The following is a 12,566-nucleotide window of genomic DNA, read 5'->3' on the forward strand; positions in this document are numbered from 1 at the left end:
TCTTTGCCTAGAAATTGGAGAAATTGGATCATTGTCCCTCTATAGTCAGTTTGTGGCACCTGAATGGTGAAATCCCTTTTCCTAGAAAGTCAACAGAATTGCTTCTTACTAAACCTTGGGCTATGTTGTAGTGCCAACCCCAAAAGAAGATATTATTATAGTGAAGTGAGATTAATTTCACTCTATTGGCAGTATCAAAGCTACTCTCAGGAGTTATCAGAAGAGGAGTGTATGCCATCAGGTCTTATCTGACAGCTGCCACTAGAAAAAGGCACTTGGCACATCAGATTTGTTAATACTGTACAACAGTGTGTTTATTACTTGAGTAATGTTTCATGAACAATCTCTGTAACAAGAAGTGAACAAGAAGTGAAATAAGCAGGGAGAAACTAATGGGATGAAGCTAAATAATGTGGGGAACCTTTCTCTAATCATTGGACAACATTTAGCTTTGCAATTTCTTACAGGATGTAGTGACTACTTTTAGAAATTCTGCCCACACCCCCAAAAAAGTGGTGACAAAGAGTGCATTTCATAAGATGCAAAGACACAGCACCTGAGATTTGTTGCTGTCACTACTGGCAGCCAGGGGCAATCAGTGCACTCAGCATCCATTGTAGGAGAACAAACTGCATTAATTCAGTTTATAGACTCATTTCTTCCAAGTGTATTATATTAAATGAAAGACAACTGTGGCAAACTTCTTCCTGATGCTCCAACTTGTTCTTTGCTCACCCAGTCAGCCTAGCTGACCACCACCATTTCCACCCATTCCCTGGGTTTTCTTTGATTCAGTTGTTTTCCACCCATTCAAACTTCCCTGTGCCTGAAGACCAGGAGGGTCTTCTCCAACCTAGGATACATGAAGTTCCCTGCTCTCTAAGCTCACTTTCCTCCATCACCCCCAAAGGCAGAACCTTTTTCTCATCACCACCTTCCCATTCAACTATAGATTCCTGGATATTTTATATAGTGAGACACAGATAAATCAAAACTGGCTGTAGCTACTCCCATCCCCTCATTGCCCTGTCCTTGAAAGCCATCCTTCTTGTCCTTTGACTTTTTTGGGTCAATGAAATTTCTCATTTCTACAGTTTCAGGATTGAATCAATAACAGTGAAACATGCAGAAATTATTCAAACCTGGGGATCTGCTGTACCTCGATACAAAGTATTCTCCGGGTAGTAATAATATATATATTTTCTATTATGTTATACACCATAAATCCTGAGAGATTCGCCGTGCCTACATTGCAGTTTGCTTTCTCCAGAAAAATAACCCACAAATATGACATTAATAATAAAGATGTTAGATTTCTGAGCTGGAAGGGTGTTTCAAAACTACTGAGAACAGAGGAAATAAAGATTTACTTATTTCCTTCCCTACTACAGAGAAGAAATGTGAAATGTCTGGTTTTGCCCTCTTTAGTCCTAGGCTGGTGGGTGCCTGATGTGGCCAAACCACAGAATCATGGAATTGTCAGGTTTGGAAAGGACCTTAAAGATCACCTAGTTCCACCCCCCCTGCCATGGGGATAGGACACCACCTGTTCAGCTGAATGTGGAGCAAATCTCTACCTAACACAAATTTCTGCACAAAAATCAAAGTCCTTATCTTGTGCAAGTGTCATTCCCTGCCTCATCTCAAAACCCAGATCTAAATTACTGGGGTAACTGGGATTATTGAAAAAAAAGATCAGATTTTCTTTGCACACGTTATTTCCTATTATATCATAGAATAGAATCATAGAATCATAGAATTAGCCGGGTTGGAAGGGACCTCAGAGATCATCTAGTCCAACCCTTGACCCACTGGAGCAGTTGCTAGACCATGGCACTGAGTGCCACATCCAGTCTTTTTTTAAATGTCTCCAGGGACGGAGAATCTACCACCTCACCGGGCAGTCCATTCCATAGCCTAATCACCCTCTCCGTGAAGAAATTCTTTCTAATATCTAATCTAAACCTCCCCTGGCGCAACTTAAGATTGTGTCCTCTTGTCTTGTTGGAGGTCATCTGTGAAAAGAGTCCAGCTCCCACCTCGCTACATCCTCCTTTCAGGTAGTTGTAGACAGCAATGAGGTCTCCCCTGAGCCTCCTCTTCTTCAGGCTGAACAGCCCCAGCTCTCTCAGCCTCTCCCCATAGGGCCTGTGCTCGAGTCCCTTCACCAGCCTGGTTGCCCTCCTTTGGACTTGTTCCAGGGCCTCTACATCCTTCTTAAACTGAGGGGCCCAGAAAATATACATATATGGGACATATACATATATATATATATATATATATATATATATACATATATATATATATATATATGGGTTATATGTGTATAAGAAATGATACAAATATGTGACTTTTGTATAAATTATTTTTCATAATGACAGAAGCCTTCTGACTGATATTTTTCACGTAGATGAAAACATTAATTACTCTAGAGCACACAGGAAGGAAAAGGTAAGACAAATGTTGGAAGAATTAGTAAGTAATCAAATGCAGGATTTTTTAATGGGGTGGTCAGGAGACATTAGGTGGCCCTTATGTCATTGTGAGATGTCTTGAAAGATGTCTCTTTTTATGGAGCTGAGAACAGGACATTTTTGTGCAAGGTATATATTTTGAGCAACCTGGTCTAGTGGAAGATGTCCCTGCCCAGGCAGTGGGGTTGGAACCAGGTGATCTTTAAGGTTCCTTCCAACCCAAACCATTCAGAACCAAATGAATAAGTGAATAGACCTTGCAAGGCAGGCCTGTAGCAGCAATATGATGTAATACTGAGGACAGCTGTTTACCTTCTTTGTCTCTTAACCTTTTTTTCCTGGAGCATCTCATCTCTGCTTTCCAGACAGTGTGCAGGAACTGAAAAAGTTTTTTGTAGCATCACTGTCCTTCCCACAGGTTTCAGTGTTTTGTGCCCAAATAGCAGCTCAGGGAGAACATGTCCAGTGCCTCAGAAATCTCACAAAACAATAGAAAGTTGTCCAAAGGGGTTCCACCTTCTTTAAATATATATAAATCGGAGTTACAAGTCAAACAAAATTAAGTATTTTCTCTCCTCTTTTTTTTTGTTTCTTTGTTTAGGTTTTTTGTTTTAACCCATGAAAAAACCCAACAAAGCAAACAATGATGCAGTTGATGTGATCGTGGACTTTCCCCTGCTTCAAAAAGTTTCTTGAGAAATGCTTCACATACTTGTTCATTCATTGCTCATTCACATGTACATTCATTGCTCTTTCTCACTTCCAGGTTGTGTTCAATATTTTCATTGTTATGTGGGTACTGCCAAAAAGTTTGGAGAAGAAACATGGTGGAATCTGAGAAAAACCTGCTTCCAGATTGTTGAACACTCCTGGTTTGAAACCTTTATTATATTCATGATTCTTCTAAGCAGTGGAGCCTTGGTTAGTGTAAAAAAATTTTATTTTATTTTTTTTATTAATGTCACAACATTTCTTTAGAAGCATTTTTTGCTTTAGTTTGTATCCAGATAAGCTGCTTTTAGCAGAAAATGGTTAATATCTTTGAACTCATCAGGAGAAAATAGAAGAGGTATCATACAGTAGTAATTTATTCACTATTCCAATTACTGCAAATTTATTATTCATATTATTAAAAGAGTTTTATTCTAGCTTTGTACTGGATTTTTCTGTTTTTCTTCACAAGTTATTTTACAGTTCTGAAATGTATGATTTTAATGTCATTAAAACATATTTCCCTTAACACTTGGAAAAATAGTACTTGGAAAAATAGTACTTGGCCCTTGTGGCCAAGAAGGGGAGTGGTTTGTAGGTCAAGAGGTGTTCTGCTTCTCCTCTTCTCTGCCCTGGTGAGGATGTATCTGGACTATTGTGTCCAGTTCTGGCCTCCTCAGTTCCAGAAGGAGCAGGAACTGCTTGAAAGAGTCCAGCACAGAGCAACCAAGATGATGAAGGGAGTGGAAAAATCTCCCTTTTGAGGAAAGGCTGAGGGAGCTGGGTCTCTGCAGCTTAGAGAAGAGGAGAATGAGGGGTGACCTCATTAATGTTTATAAATATGTAAGGGACAAGTGCCAGGAGGACAGAATCAAGCTTTTCTTGGGGGTGACCAACAATAGGACAAGGGGCAATGGTTATAAACAGGAGTGTAGGTGGTTCTGTGTAAATATAAGGAAGAATTTTTTCACTGTGAGGGTGACAAAGCACTGGCACAGGCTGCCCAGGGAGGTTGTGGAGTCTCCTTACCTGGAGACATTCAAAACCCACATGGAAGTGTTCCTATGTCACCTGCTGTAGGTGACCCTGCTCTGGCAGGGGTTTTGGACTAGATGATCTTTCAAGGTCCCTTCCAACTCCTAACTTTCTATGATTCTGTGATAATGATGCTAAACCTCCATTTTATAAAATTCCTCTCTGACTTTTGCCATTTATCTGTATATTATGGTTTCAGGCATTTGAAGACATCCATATAAATAAGAGAATAAACATTCAAAATATGTTGGCATTTCTTGACAAATTGTTCACTTTCATCTTTGTTCTGGAGATGCTCCTGAAATGGATGGCTTATGGTTTCAAGAAGTATTTCACCAATGCCTGGTGCTGGCTGGACTTCCTAATTGTAAATGTAAGTCTGCCTTTGGCATGTTTAACGTGGCATTTTAACATTCCTGAAATGAGTTAAGTACCAGAATCAATGGCTGTTTTCTGGATATGAAGCTAAGACAATCCCCTACCCTCCTTTAACACTTTTCAGGGTATTACACTCTGGGCACCGAAAATATAGGGATATTTTTTTTTTTTTTTTAATGGGAATAAAGGAAACAGACACCAGGACGTTACTAATACTTTCTTTTGTCTTCCCATTCAGGTATCTTTAATAAATCTCTTGGGCAGCACAGTTAGTCCCATGAAATCTCTGAGGACTCTCCGAGCCCTGAGACCCTTAAGAGCATTGTCACGATTTGAGGGGATGAGGGTAAGACAGAATACAAATTAAAGCCTGCCAGTATTAACAGGCATGTAACAGGTTTGTAAGTCATGACTGTGTCTATATGAAGTCCACAGGTCTGCCCCAGTTTCAGTTTGGGACCTATAAAATGAATTTTTAAAAGATACCTTTGCTGCACTCCTCTGTGCTGGGCTGCTTGTTGTAGACTTTCCCTGTGGGATCAATACTAAGTGCCATGGAAACTAAAACCAGACCAGGCAGAACTTTGTTCCCTTGCTTTTCAGCCATTCTTGTGTTCTTACTGAGGTAGAAAAAAAAAAAATTAGAATTCTGAGTGCAATTTTCAGGTCTGAAGTCTGATGGTGAACTAATTCAGAGGACAGAATCACCCTCCCTCTGCAAGTTTTTACTGGAGTGGTTTAAAAAAAGTACCATATTTTGTCTGGTTATGCAGAATGTGTGTGACATGGTCTCCAAAGGCCTTCAGAAAACTTTTTGACTTTTGGGCTGGTCCACCAAGTTTTTTGCCACCTGGCTGCTGCATTCATTCTCCTCACTGAAACTCAATTATACATCAAAGAGTATGCTCATCATTTCCTACTATCATTTCACGAATACCTCAGTTTGTGAAGCAATCTGTTGTCTTATGCACTTAACCCCTTCCAAAATAATAGATCTAGCAAAACACTCATGGAGAGTTATTACTGATCCTTCTAAAAATTCCTCTCTACAGCCTTAATAATACAGTCATCTGCACTAGTACTTAGGGATGAATGTTTCAGAAATTTTATATTATAAAAGTTTAAAGCACGCAAACCTCCCACTCCAAAATTAAGAGAAAGTCATCAAAAGAGGATGGGCTCACACTGCAGCTTCGTTATGTGGTAATGGCTCTCAACAACCCTATTCCTTTGGAATCATCTATTCCTTTGGAAGCCTAAAGTGTACTATGGACCTTTGAATCTTTGAGGTACCTATGCCACCTGTGACCAGCATTGCAATGGAAAACATTGGGTTTCTGTTTCAGGTGACCAAATGACTGCTTATTGCACTGAGCAAAGACTTGAGCCCATCTTTATTGTATTTTTCCTCTCTCATTTTGTCTAAGGTGGTTGTCAATGCTCTCTTGGGAGCCATCCCTTCCATCATGAATGTTCTGCTCGTCTGCCTCATCTTCTGGCTCATCTTCAGCATCATGGGAGTGAACCTCTTTGCTGGAAAGTTTGGGAAATGTGTCAATATGACAGAAGAAGATTCAGAAATAAATAATATGATCAATAACACAAATGACTGTGAAGTGTATAACAACACAGGGAAAATATACTGGGTGAATCTTAAAGTCAACTTTGATAATGTTGGATCTGGCTACCTGGCTCTTCTTCAGGTGGTAAGTGCTGCTTGTCCTGACCAGCCAGCACCATGTCAGACAGCCCTGACCTCCAGCCAACTTCTAATTCATCCCTGTAGGTGATGGAAAAGAGCAGTGTCATATAGCCTGCTCTTCTCTCCTTATGCACACAAATGAAAACTGGGGGATAGATTAGATACTGCTGTTAATTTCCAGGTGGAAATCTGATGAAAGAGGTGAAAAGAACCTCCAGCATGTTCAGGAGCTTGAGACGTGGAATCAACATCAGAAGGAAATCTGGGGCAAATGCTGAGTTAATGTTGTGTAATACAGATTTTTTTTCAGCTGTGAGGGTTGTAGGGCCTTTAGTAGACCTTAAGTGAAGATTTTCCCTGTCAGCATCCTAGGACAACATATTTTCTCCCACCTAGGAGCTTTCACATCCTGGTAAGGTTGGCAATGCCACACATACAGCAGGGGAAGGTTTCCCTGGAGTCAGAGCTTGGTGCTGTGTGTGTGCATCCACAGCAAAGGCTCTTACTCCAGTCAGTGTCATTCAGATATTGCAGATGATGTGGAGACTTACCCTGAAAGCTCAGCATGTTTTCTATAATCTCTCCTTCTAGGCAACATTTAAGGGCTGGATGGAAATCATGTATGCAGCAGTAGATTCACGAGAGGTCAGTCACTGTATTCAAACACTTTTTTTTTTTGGTTTTTTTTTTTTTTGTTGTTAATTCTTTTGCTCTCTACAAAGGCATGGCAATTTTTGCACTTTTGTTTCAGCTGTTTGTACTAAATCTTTCTAGCAATTATTCTTATCAACTGATATAATAATTTCATCTGTAAATGCCTCATTGAACATATTTTCAGTCATCCCTAGTACTCTTTTACCCACTGTTTGTATTAACAGTAGTGTTTTCTGTCTTATCAGAAGTCATACAGTCCTATAAAGAGCAAAGTGATACATCTTTGGAGGCAACTCATTTCAAAAGAAGAGGAGGATATATTAATTCGGTCATGTTATCAAAGGAAACAAATAATTTTAAAAGTAACTGTAACTAAAAATGAGCTGGGGTTGTGTTTCAATTTGAAAAACTATTCTTCTCATTCTAGGTTTTTTGTTGTGTGGTTTTTTGTTTTTTTTTTTTTTAATCCATAAAAGCCATAGAAGCAGGATTTTGCTGAGCAGAAAAAATAAATAAATATCTAGGCCAATATTCTTAAAGGCAAGATCTTGGAATTAAATTAAGATTAAATTAAATTAAATTAAATTAAGCTCTTGGAACTAAATAGTTTGCTTCCTTTTTCAAGTACAGAGCAATTTACAGCTCCTGTTTTTATTGGAAGGAGCTGAACTGAAGCTTATGAAAATCATGTCAAGAATGACCAGTTCAGTAAATGTTTTTATTGATTTTAGTTGGGTTTCAATCAATTGCAAATGGCAGGATTTTAATGCAGGTTGGAAAAGAAAGAAACAAACACAACAGTCAACTTTTGTGAAATAAAAGTAGTTTAAAATAAAAGTAAACTTCATTCACTGTTAGTCAAAGACTGATTTTTGCTTGAACAGGTTTTCAGTACAAATATATTCAATAGAATATGAATTGAATTACCCTGTCCTGCAATAACATATCTGGAAAATGCCTCAAAAATATTGTGAAAGAAATAAAACTAGTTAGTTGCCATAGTGTCATATTGTGCTTGGTATATCATTTCATAAGGTTCATGTTTGATTTCAAGAGACAGCAGTCAGCATCTGGGCAATTGTGTACTTAGAAGGTCATAGAATTTTGTTGCATCTGTTAGTCACCATAAGAATGTTACTTCCATGAGCCTCCCAAAAGCATTTTGTGAGATGATCTGCAATATGAAAATTATTTTGAATTGGGCCCATGTCCTTACTGGTGATTTTTTCATGTTGTTTCTCCTTGCAGAAAAATGAGCAGCCACGAATGGAGCACAGTGTCTTTATGTATCTCTACTTTGTGAATTTTATAATCTTTGGATCTTTCTTTACCCTGAATCTATTTGTTGGTGTTATTATTGACAACTTCAACCAACAAAAGAAAAAGATAAGTATATTGGATCTGCTCCCAGGAACCTACTATGTCTCCAACAAAGCTGTCTTCAGAGAATGATATTTTTGCTTTATGTAGAATTTAAAGTGTCTATTGACATTAAAAAGAGCATTAGTATTAAGTTAGCAGAAGTAACACCCAGGGTGGGTTTCTTCCTCCTTTCTTTTACCCTCTAACCCAGCTCTTTCCCAATGTTTTGAAGACAATAACATCTCTGCAGCCCCTTTAAATCTTCCTCCTATTTGGGAATGGAGCATAATGGGAGATTTGTTATTTAGAAAGTGGTCTGGTACTCTGAGTATTTTGGATACTCAACAAGAATGGGATGTGAGAATTCAGGGAAGGGGTTGTTCCTATCCAGCTTTTCAGTAGGTCCTTTGTTTTTATGCTTTCAGAGCTTTTTTTGTTTAATACCAGGACTTCTGCTTTGTGAACGTACGGTTTGTGCTGTTTGGTTTTTGGACACAGTTATGGATTATGAAAAGTGCTATTATCAGCAAGATGTGAAACAGGAAGAAATGCAATTTTCCAGCATTTTAGACTTTGTACCAAGAAGAATGCTGCTTGCTCACCAAGTAATAGTGACGTTTCTTTATATACCTAGGTGGGGAAGATATCTTTATGACAGAGGAACAGAAAAAATATTACAATGCAATGAAAAAGTTGGGATCCAAGAAACCTCAAAAACCCATTCGAAGACCACTGGTAAGATTAAATTCTTCAAAAGGAAAATGCATTACAAATGTGAAGTTTAATTCACCAAAAAGTGCATATGTTTAAATATTGCACATAAATTATTTATACTGTCTTTATATTGATACTCAGTACCTCTGCAGTCAGCTCCATACCAAAGATTTTACAGGTTAAATATTTATTAAGTTCTCTGCATAAATATTGTTGGGTTTTACGTTCACCTTGGAACTGATTAAACTTGAGGATGGGAGGGGATTTCTAATGTCACTTCAATATTCTGCCTTTCTTAAAATTTCTCTGCCTTCCCATGCAAATTGCAGCTGTTGGAAACATACAAATGAGTATACTCTGCTCTCATAGCTGATGCCAGATGTATTTTTCTCCTCTAGAACAGATACCAAGGGATCCTTTTTGACATTGTGACATGCCAAGCCTTTGATATTGTCATCATGGTTCTCATCTGTCTTAACATGATCTCCATGATGGTGGAAACCCATGAGCAAAGTGAAATGAAGACAAGAATCCTTTCCAAAATCAATATACTCTTCGTTGCTGTCTTTACTACAGAGTGTGTACTGAAACTGTTGGCTCTGAGGCAGTACTATTTCTCAAATGCCTGGAATATATTTGATTTAGTTGTTGTGATCATGTCACTTGTGGGTAAGTTGAATTGGTTTGGCAAGCTCTTTACTAAATCAGTTCTTATTCTTTTCAGAAAAATATAGTTAAAATTCACCAACTGCAAATGGATGTTGAAATGCAAATAATAAGAATGGGAGGTGCTAAGGAGAAAGAACTATGTGACCTAAAAAAAAATTAAAATCCACCAAGACTATATTACAACACTGTGAAATAAGATTTGTCTATTACTTTGTTTTGATAATTTTTTTTAAAATGAATTCTATATTGAAAAATTCTCCATAATGGTTCTTTAGGTTGTTTTTTCCTAGTATGAAAGACAGAAATAATCACTTATCATACCACTACCATGTTATCTGATAATTTCCACTGTTAAAGATCTAGTGCTCAATTAGAAATCTTTGAGATAAAAATTACTGGGTTTTGTCATCTGTGTTCATAAGGGAGAACTGAAATATAGAGAGAGCATGAAGACTAGAACTAGATTATGGTCTGTAGAATGCAGTTTCTGGAAACTCGGGCACAGCTGATTGAAAATAAGAAAAGAACATTATAAATGTATTTGTTTTTACTTGAAGGAACTGCAAAGAAACAGTGGAGTAAAGATCTCTCCTGCCACTTTAACTATTCCTAGGAACAACATTACCAAAACATCAGAAGGCAATTAGGGGAAGAAAAATATGTTGTTTCTTTAGCACGAGTTATATTCCAGGTGCCAATAATATTATAGCTCTTCCTTGAGAAATTAAGTTCCTGGATGGAAGTCCAGAAAGCTGTGTCCAAAACAGTTAAACCCAGAAAAAACAAATCTCCCCTAGTGCTACTAGAACCCTAATTTTTTTCTTATGCAAACTAAAGCTAAAATAACAGCTATGTGCAGCTATGTCCCAGGATGAACTAACAGTCACTGCAGGGTGGCATGCACAACTTCTTTGTTCATCTCTGGTTTTGCTTATACATATCTTTACTACATTATCTACGTGCTGACCTTACTATTATTATTATATCTTTTCTCTGTTTAGCTTTGTTGAGTCAGTATTCGAAGTCAAATTTAGAAGGTAAATAGATCACTGAAGTATTCATGCAGCCAAACCATCAGTCAACAAGTGCTGACTGATATGGGTAGTTGAAGTTGTGTAGGAAGGTGTTTGCCATCCTTGGTGCCATGGATACTATCTGCTGATGGCTGAAGAATTCAGTTCATAATTGCTGAATTCTACAGCTATTTTTAAACCCTAACTTCTAATAAAGGTTTTTCTGCTAGGTCATTATGCTACACACACTGGGTGTTTTTCAGCTATACAGCTATTATTATTTCATCTTGCTACTTGTTAAGTAGAAATGTGATAATCTAACAATTTCTTATCCCTTCCATTTCAGCCTTATTGCTTTCTGGCATTGGTAAAGCATTTACAGATTTCTTACCACCTACACTCTTCAGGGTCATTCGCCTGGCTCGGATTGGACGAATACTGAGACTCATCCGGGCTGCCAAAGGAATTCGAACTCTGCTTTTTGCATTAATGATGTCCCTGCCTGCTCTGTTCAATATTGGCCTCCTGCTTTTTCTGGTCATGTTCATCTATGCTATTTTTGGCATGCATAGCTTTGCCTATGTGAAGATGGAAGGTGGCATTGATGACATGTTCAACTTCCAAACCTTTCCTAACAGCATGCTCTGTCTCTTCCAAATCACCACGTCAGCGGGCTGGGATGGTCTTCTCAGTCCTATTTTAAACACTGGACCACCATACTGTGATCCAAATGTAAATGGTACTATAGGAGAATGTGGTAAACCTGCCATAGGCATTATTTATTTTGTAAGTTACATCATTATATCATTTCTCATTGTTGTCAACATGTATATAGCTGTTATTCTGGAGAACTTCAATGCTGCTACTGAGGAAAGTACAGAGCCTTTAGGAGACGATGACTTTGACATCTTCTATGAAATTTGGGAGAAGTTTGATCCTGAAGCAACTCAGTTTATAACTTTCTCTGCACTTTCAGACTTTGCAGATGCTCTGGCTGAACCTTTACGTGTACCAAAACCAAACAAAGTTGAACTCATAGCAATGGACCTGCCTATGGTCAGCGGAGACAGGATCCACTGCTTGGATATCTTGTTTGCTTTTACCAAAAGAGTATTAGGAGATTCTGAGGTGATGGATACTCTTAAAGTACAAATGGAAGAGAAGTTCATGGCTGCAAATCCGTCCAATCAATCCTATGAGCCAATCTCCTCTACTCTCAGACACAGACAAGAGGAAGCTTCTGCTACTGTCATCCAGCGTGCCTACAGGAACCATTTGTTCCTGCGCTCCATAAAGCAGGCTTCTTACCTGCAGCATCACAGAACTTGCAGTGATGACAATCTTGGAGGTACCCCTCCAGAAAGAGAAGGACTTATTGCATCTATGATGAGTGAAAACTACGGTAGGAGTCCAAACAAGTCTGAAACTTTGTCCTCAGAATCCTTTTCTCCAGCATATGACAATATGACGAATGGCAGTGGTGGCAATCTCATGGCTGAGAACAGAAAAATTACAGGCAATCAACAACCTTCAGACATGAAGTAGTGCATCAGTGACAATGTTGTTAAGAGTATTTTAAAACGTTCACAGAAGCTGACACTGCACATGCATGTCAGCTGAGGCAGCCTCCCTACTAAACCCAGCCTATTGATCATGGTCAGCAAACCATAGCTGGGTACAATCATGGGACTGTGGTAGCTGCTACCTCGTCGCCTTTGGCTCTGCTGTGTTCAGCTTTGTTCAATAGTTTTGCATATGCATAGACAAAAGCTATGAGGTCCCACAGTAGGTGCTGCTGTAGGTAATATCTGCTGATGTTACCCTTGGCCCAAGAAGCAGAGAAAAGCCCAAGCA

General features: G+C 38.6%; 1 protein-coding gene across 1 annotated transcript in view; it reads left to right on the forward strand.

Annotated features, from left to right (window-relative positions):
- Positions 1–12,257, forward strand: part of LOC139793779 (sodium channel protein type 5 subunit alpha-like) — a 32,831-nt gene extending 20,574 nt beyond the window's left edge. Inside the window, exons 18-26 of the mRNA XM_071738698.1 lie at positions 3,241–3,395; positions 4,420–4,593; positions 4,837–4,944; positions 6,026–6,304; positions 6,892–6,945; positions 8,203–8,344; positions 8,951–9,051; positions 9,429–9,699; positions 11,059–12,257. Of these exons, the coding sequence (XP_071594799.1) occupies positions 3,241–3,395; positions 4,420–4,593; positions 4,837–4,944; positions 6,026–6,304; positions 6,892–6,945; positions 8,203–8,344; positions 8,951–9,051; positions 9,429–9,699; positions 11,059–12,257 (2,483 nt within the window). The remainder of the gene's footprint in view (positions 1–3,240; positions 3,396–4,419; positions 4,594–4,836; positions 4,945–6,025; positions 6,305–6,891; positions 6,946–8,202; positions 8,345–8,950; positions 9,052–9,428; positions 9,700–11,058) is intronic.
- Positions 12,258–12,566: the final 309 nt, after the last annotated feature.

The sequence above is a fragment of the Heliangelus exortis genome, chromosome 2, assembly GCF_036169615.1.
Source record: "Heliangelus exortis chromosome 2, bHelExo1.hap1, whole genome shotgun sequence".
Taxonomy (NCBI): domain Eukaryota; kingdom Metazoa; phylum Chordata; class Aves; order Apodiformes; family Trochilidae; genus Heliangelus; species Heliangelus exortis.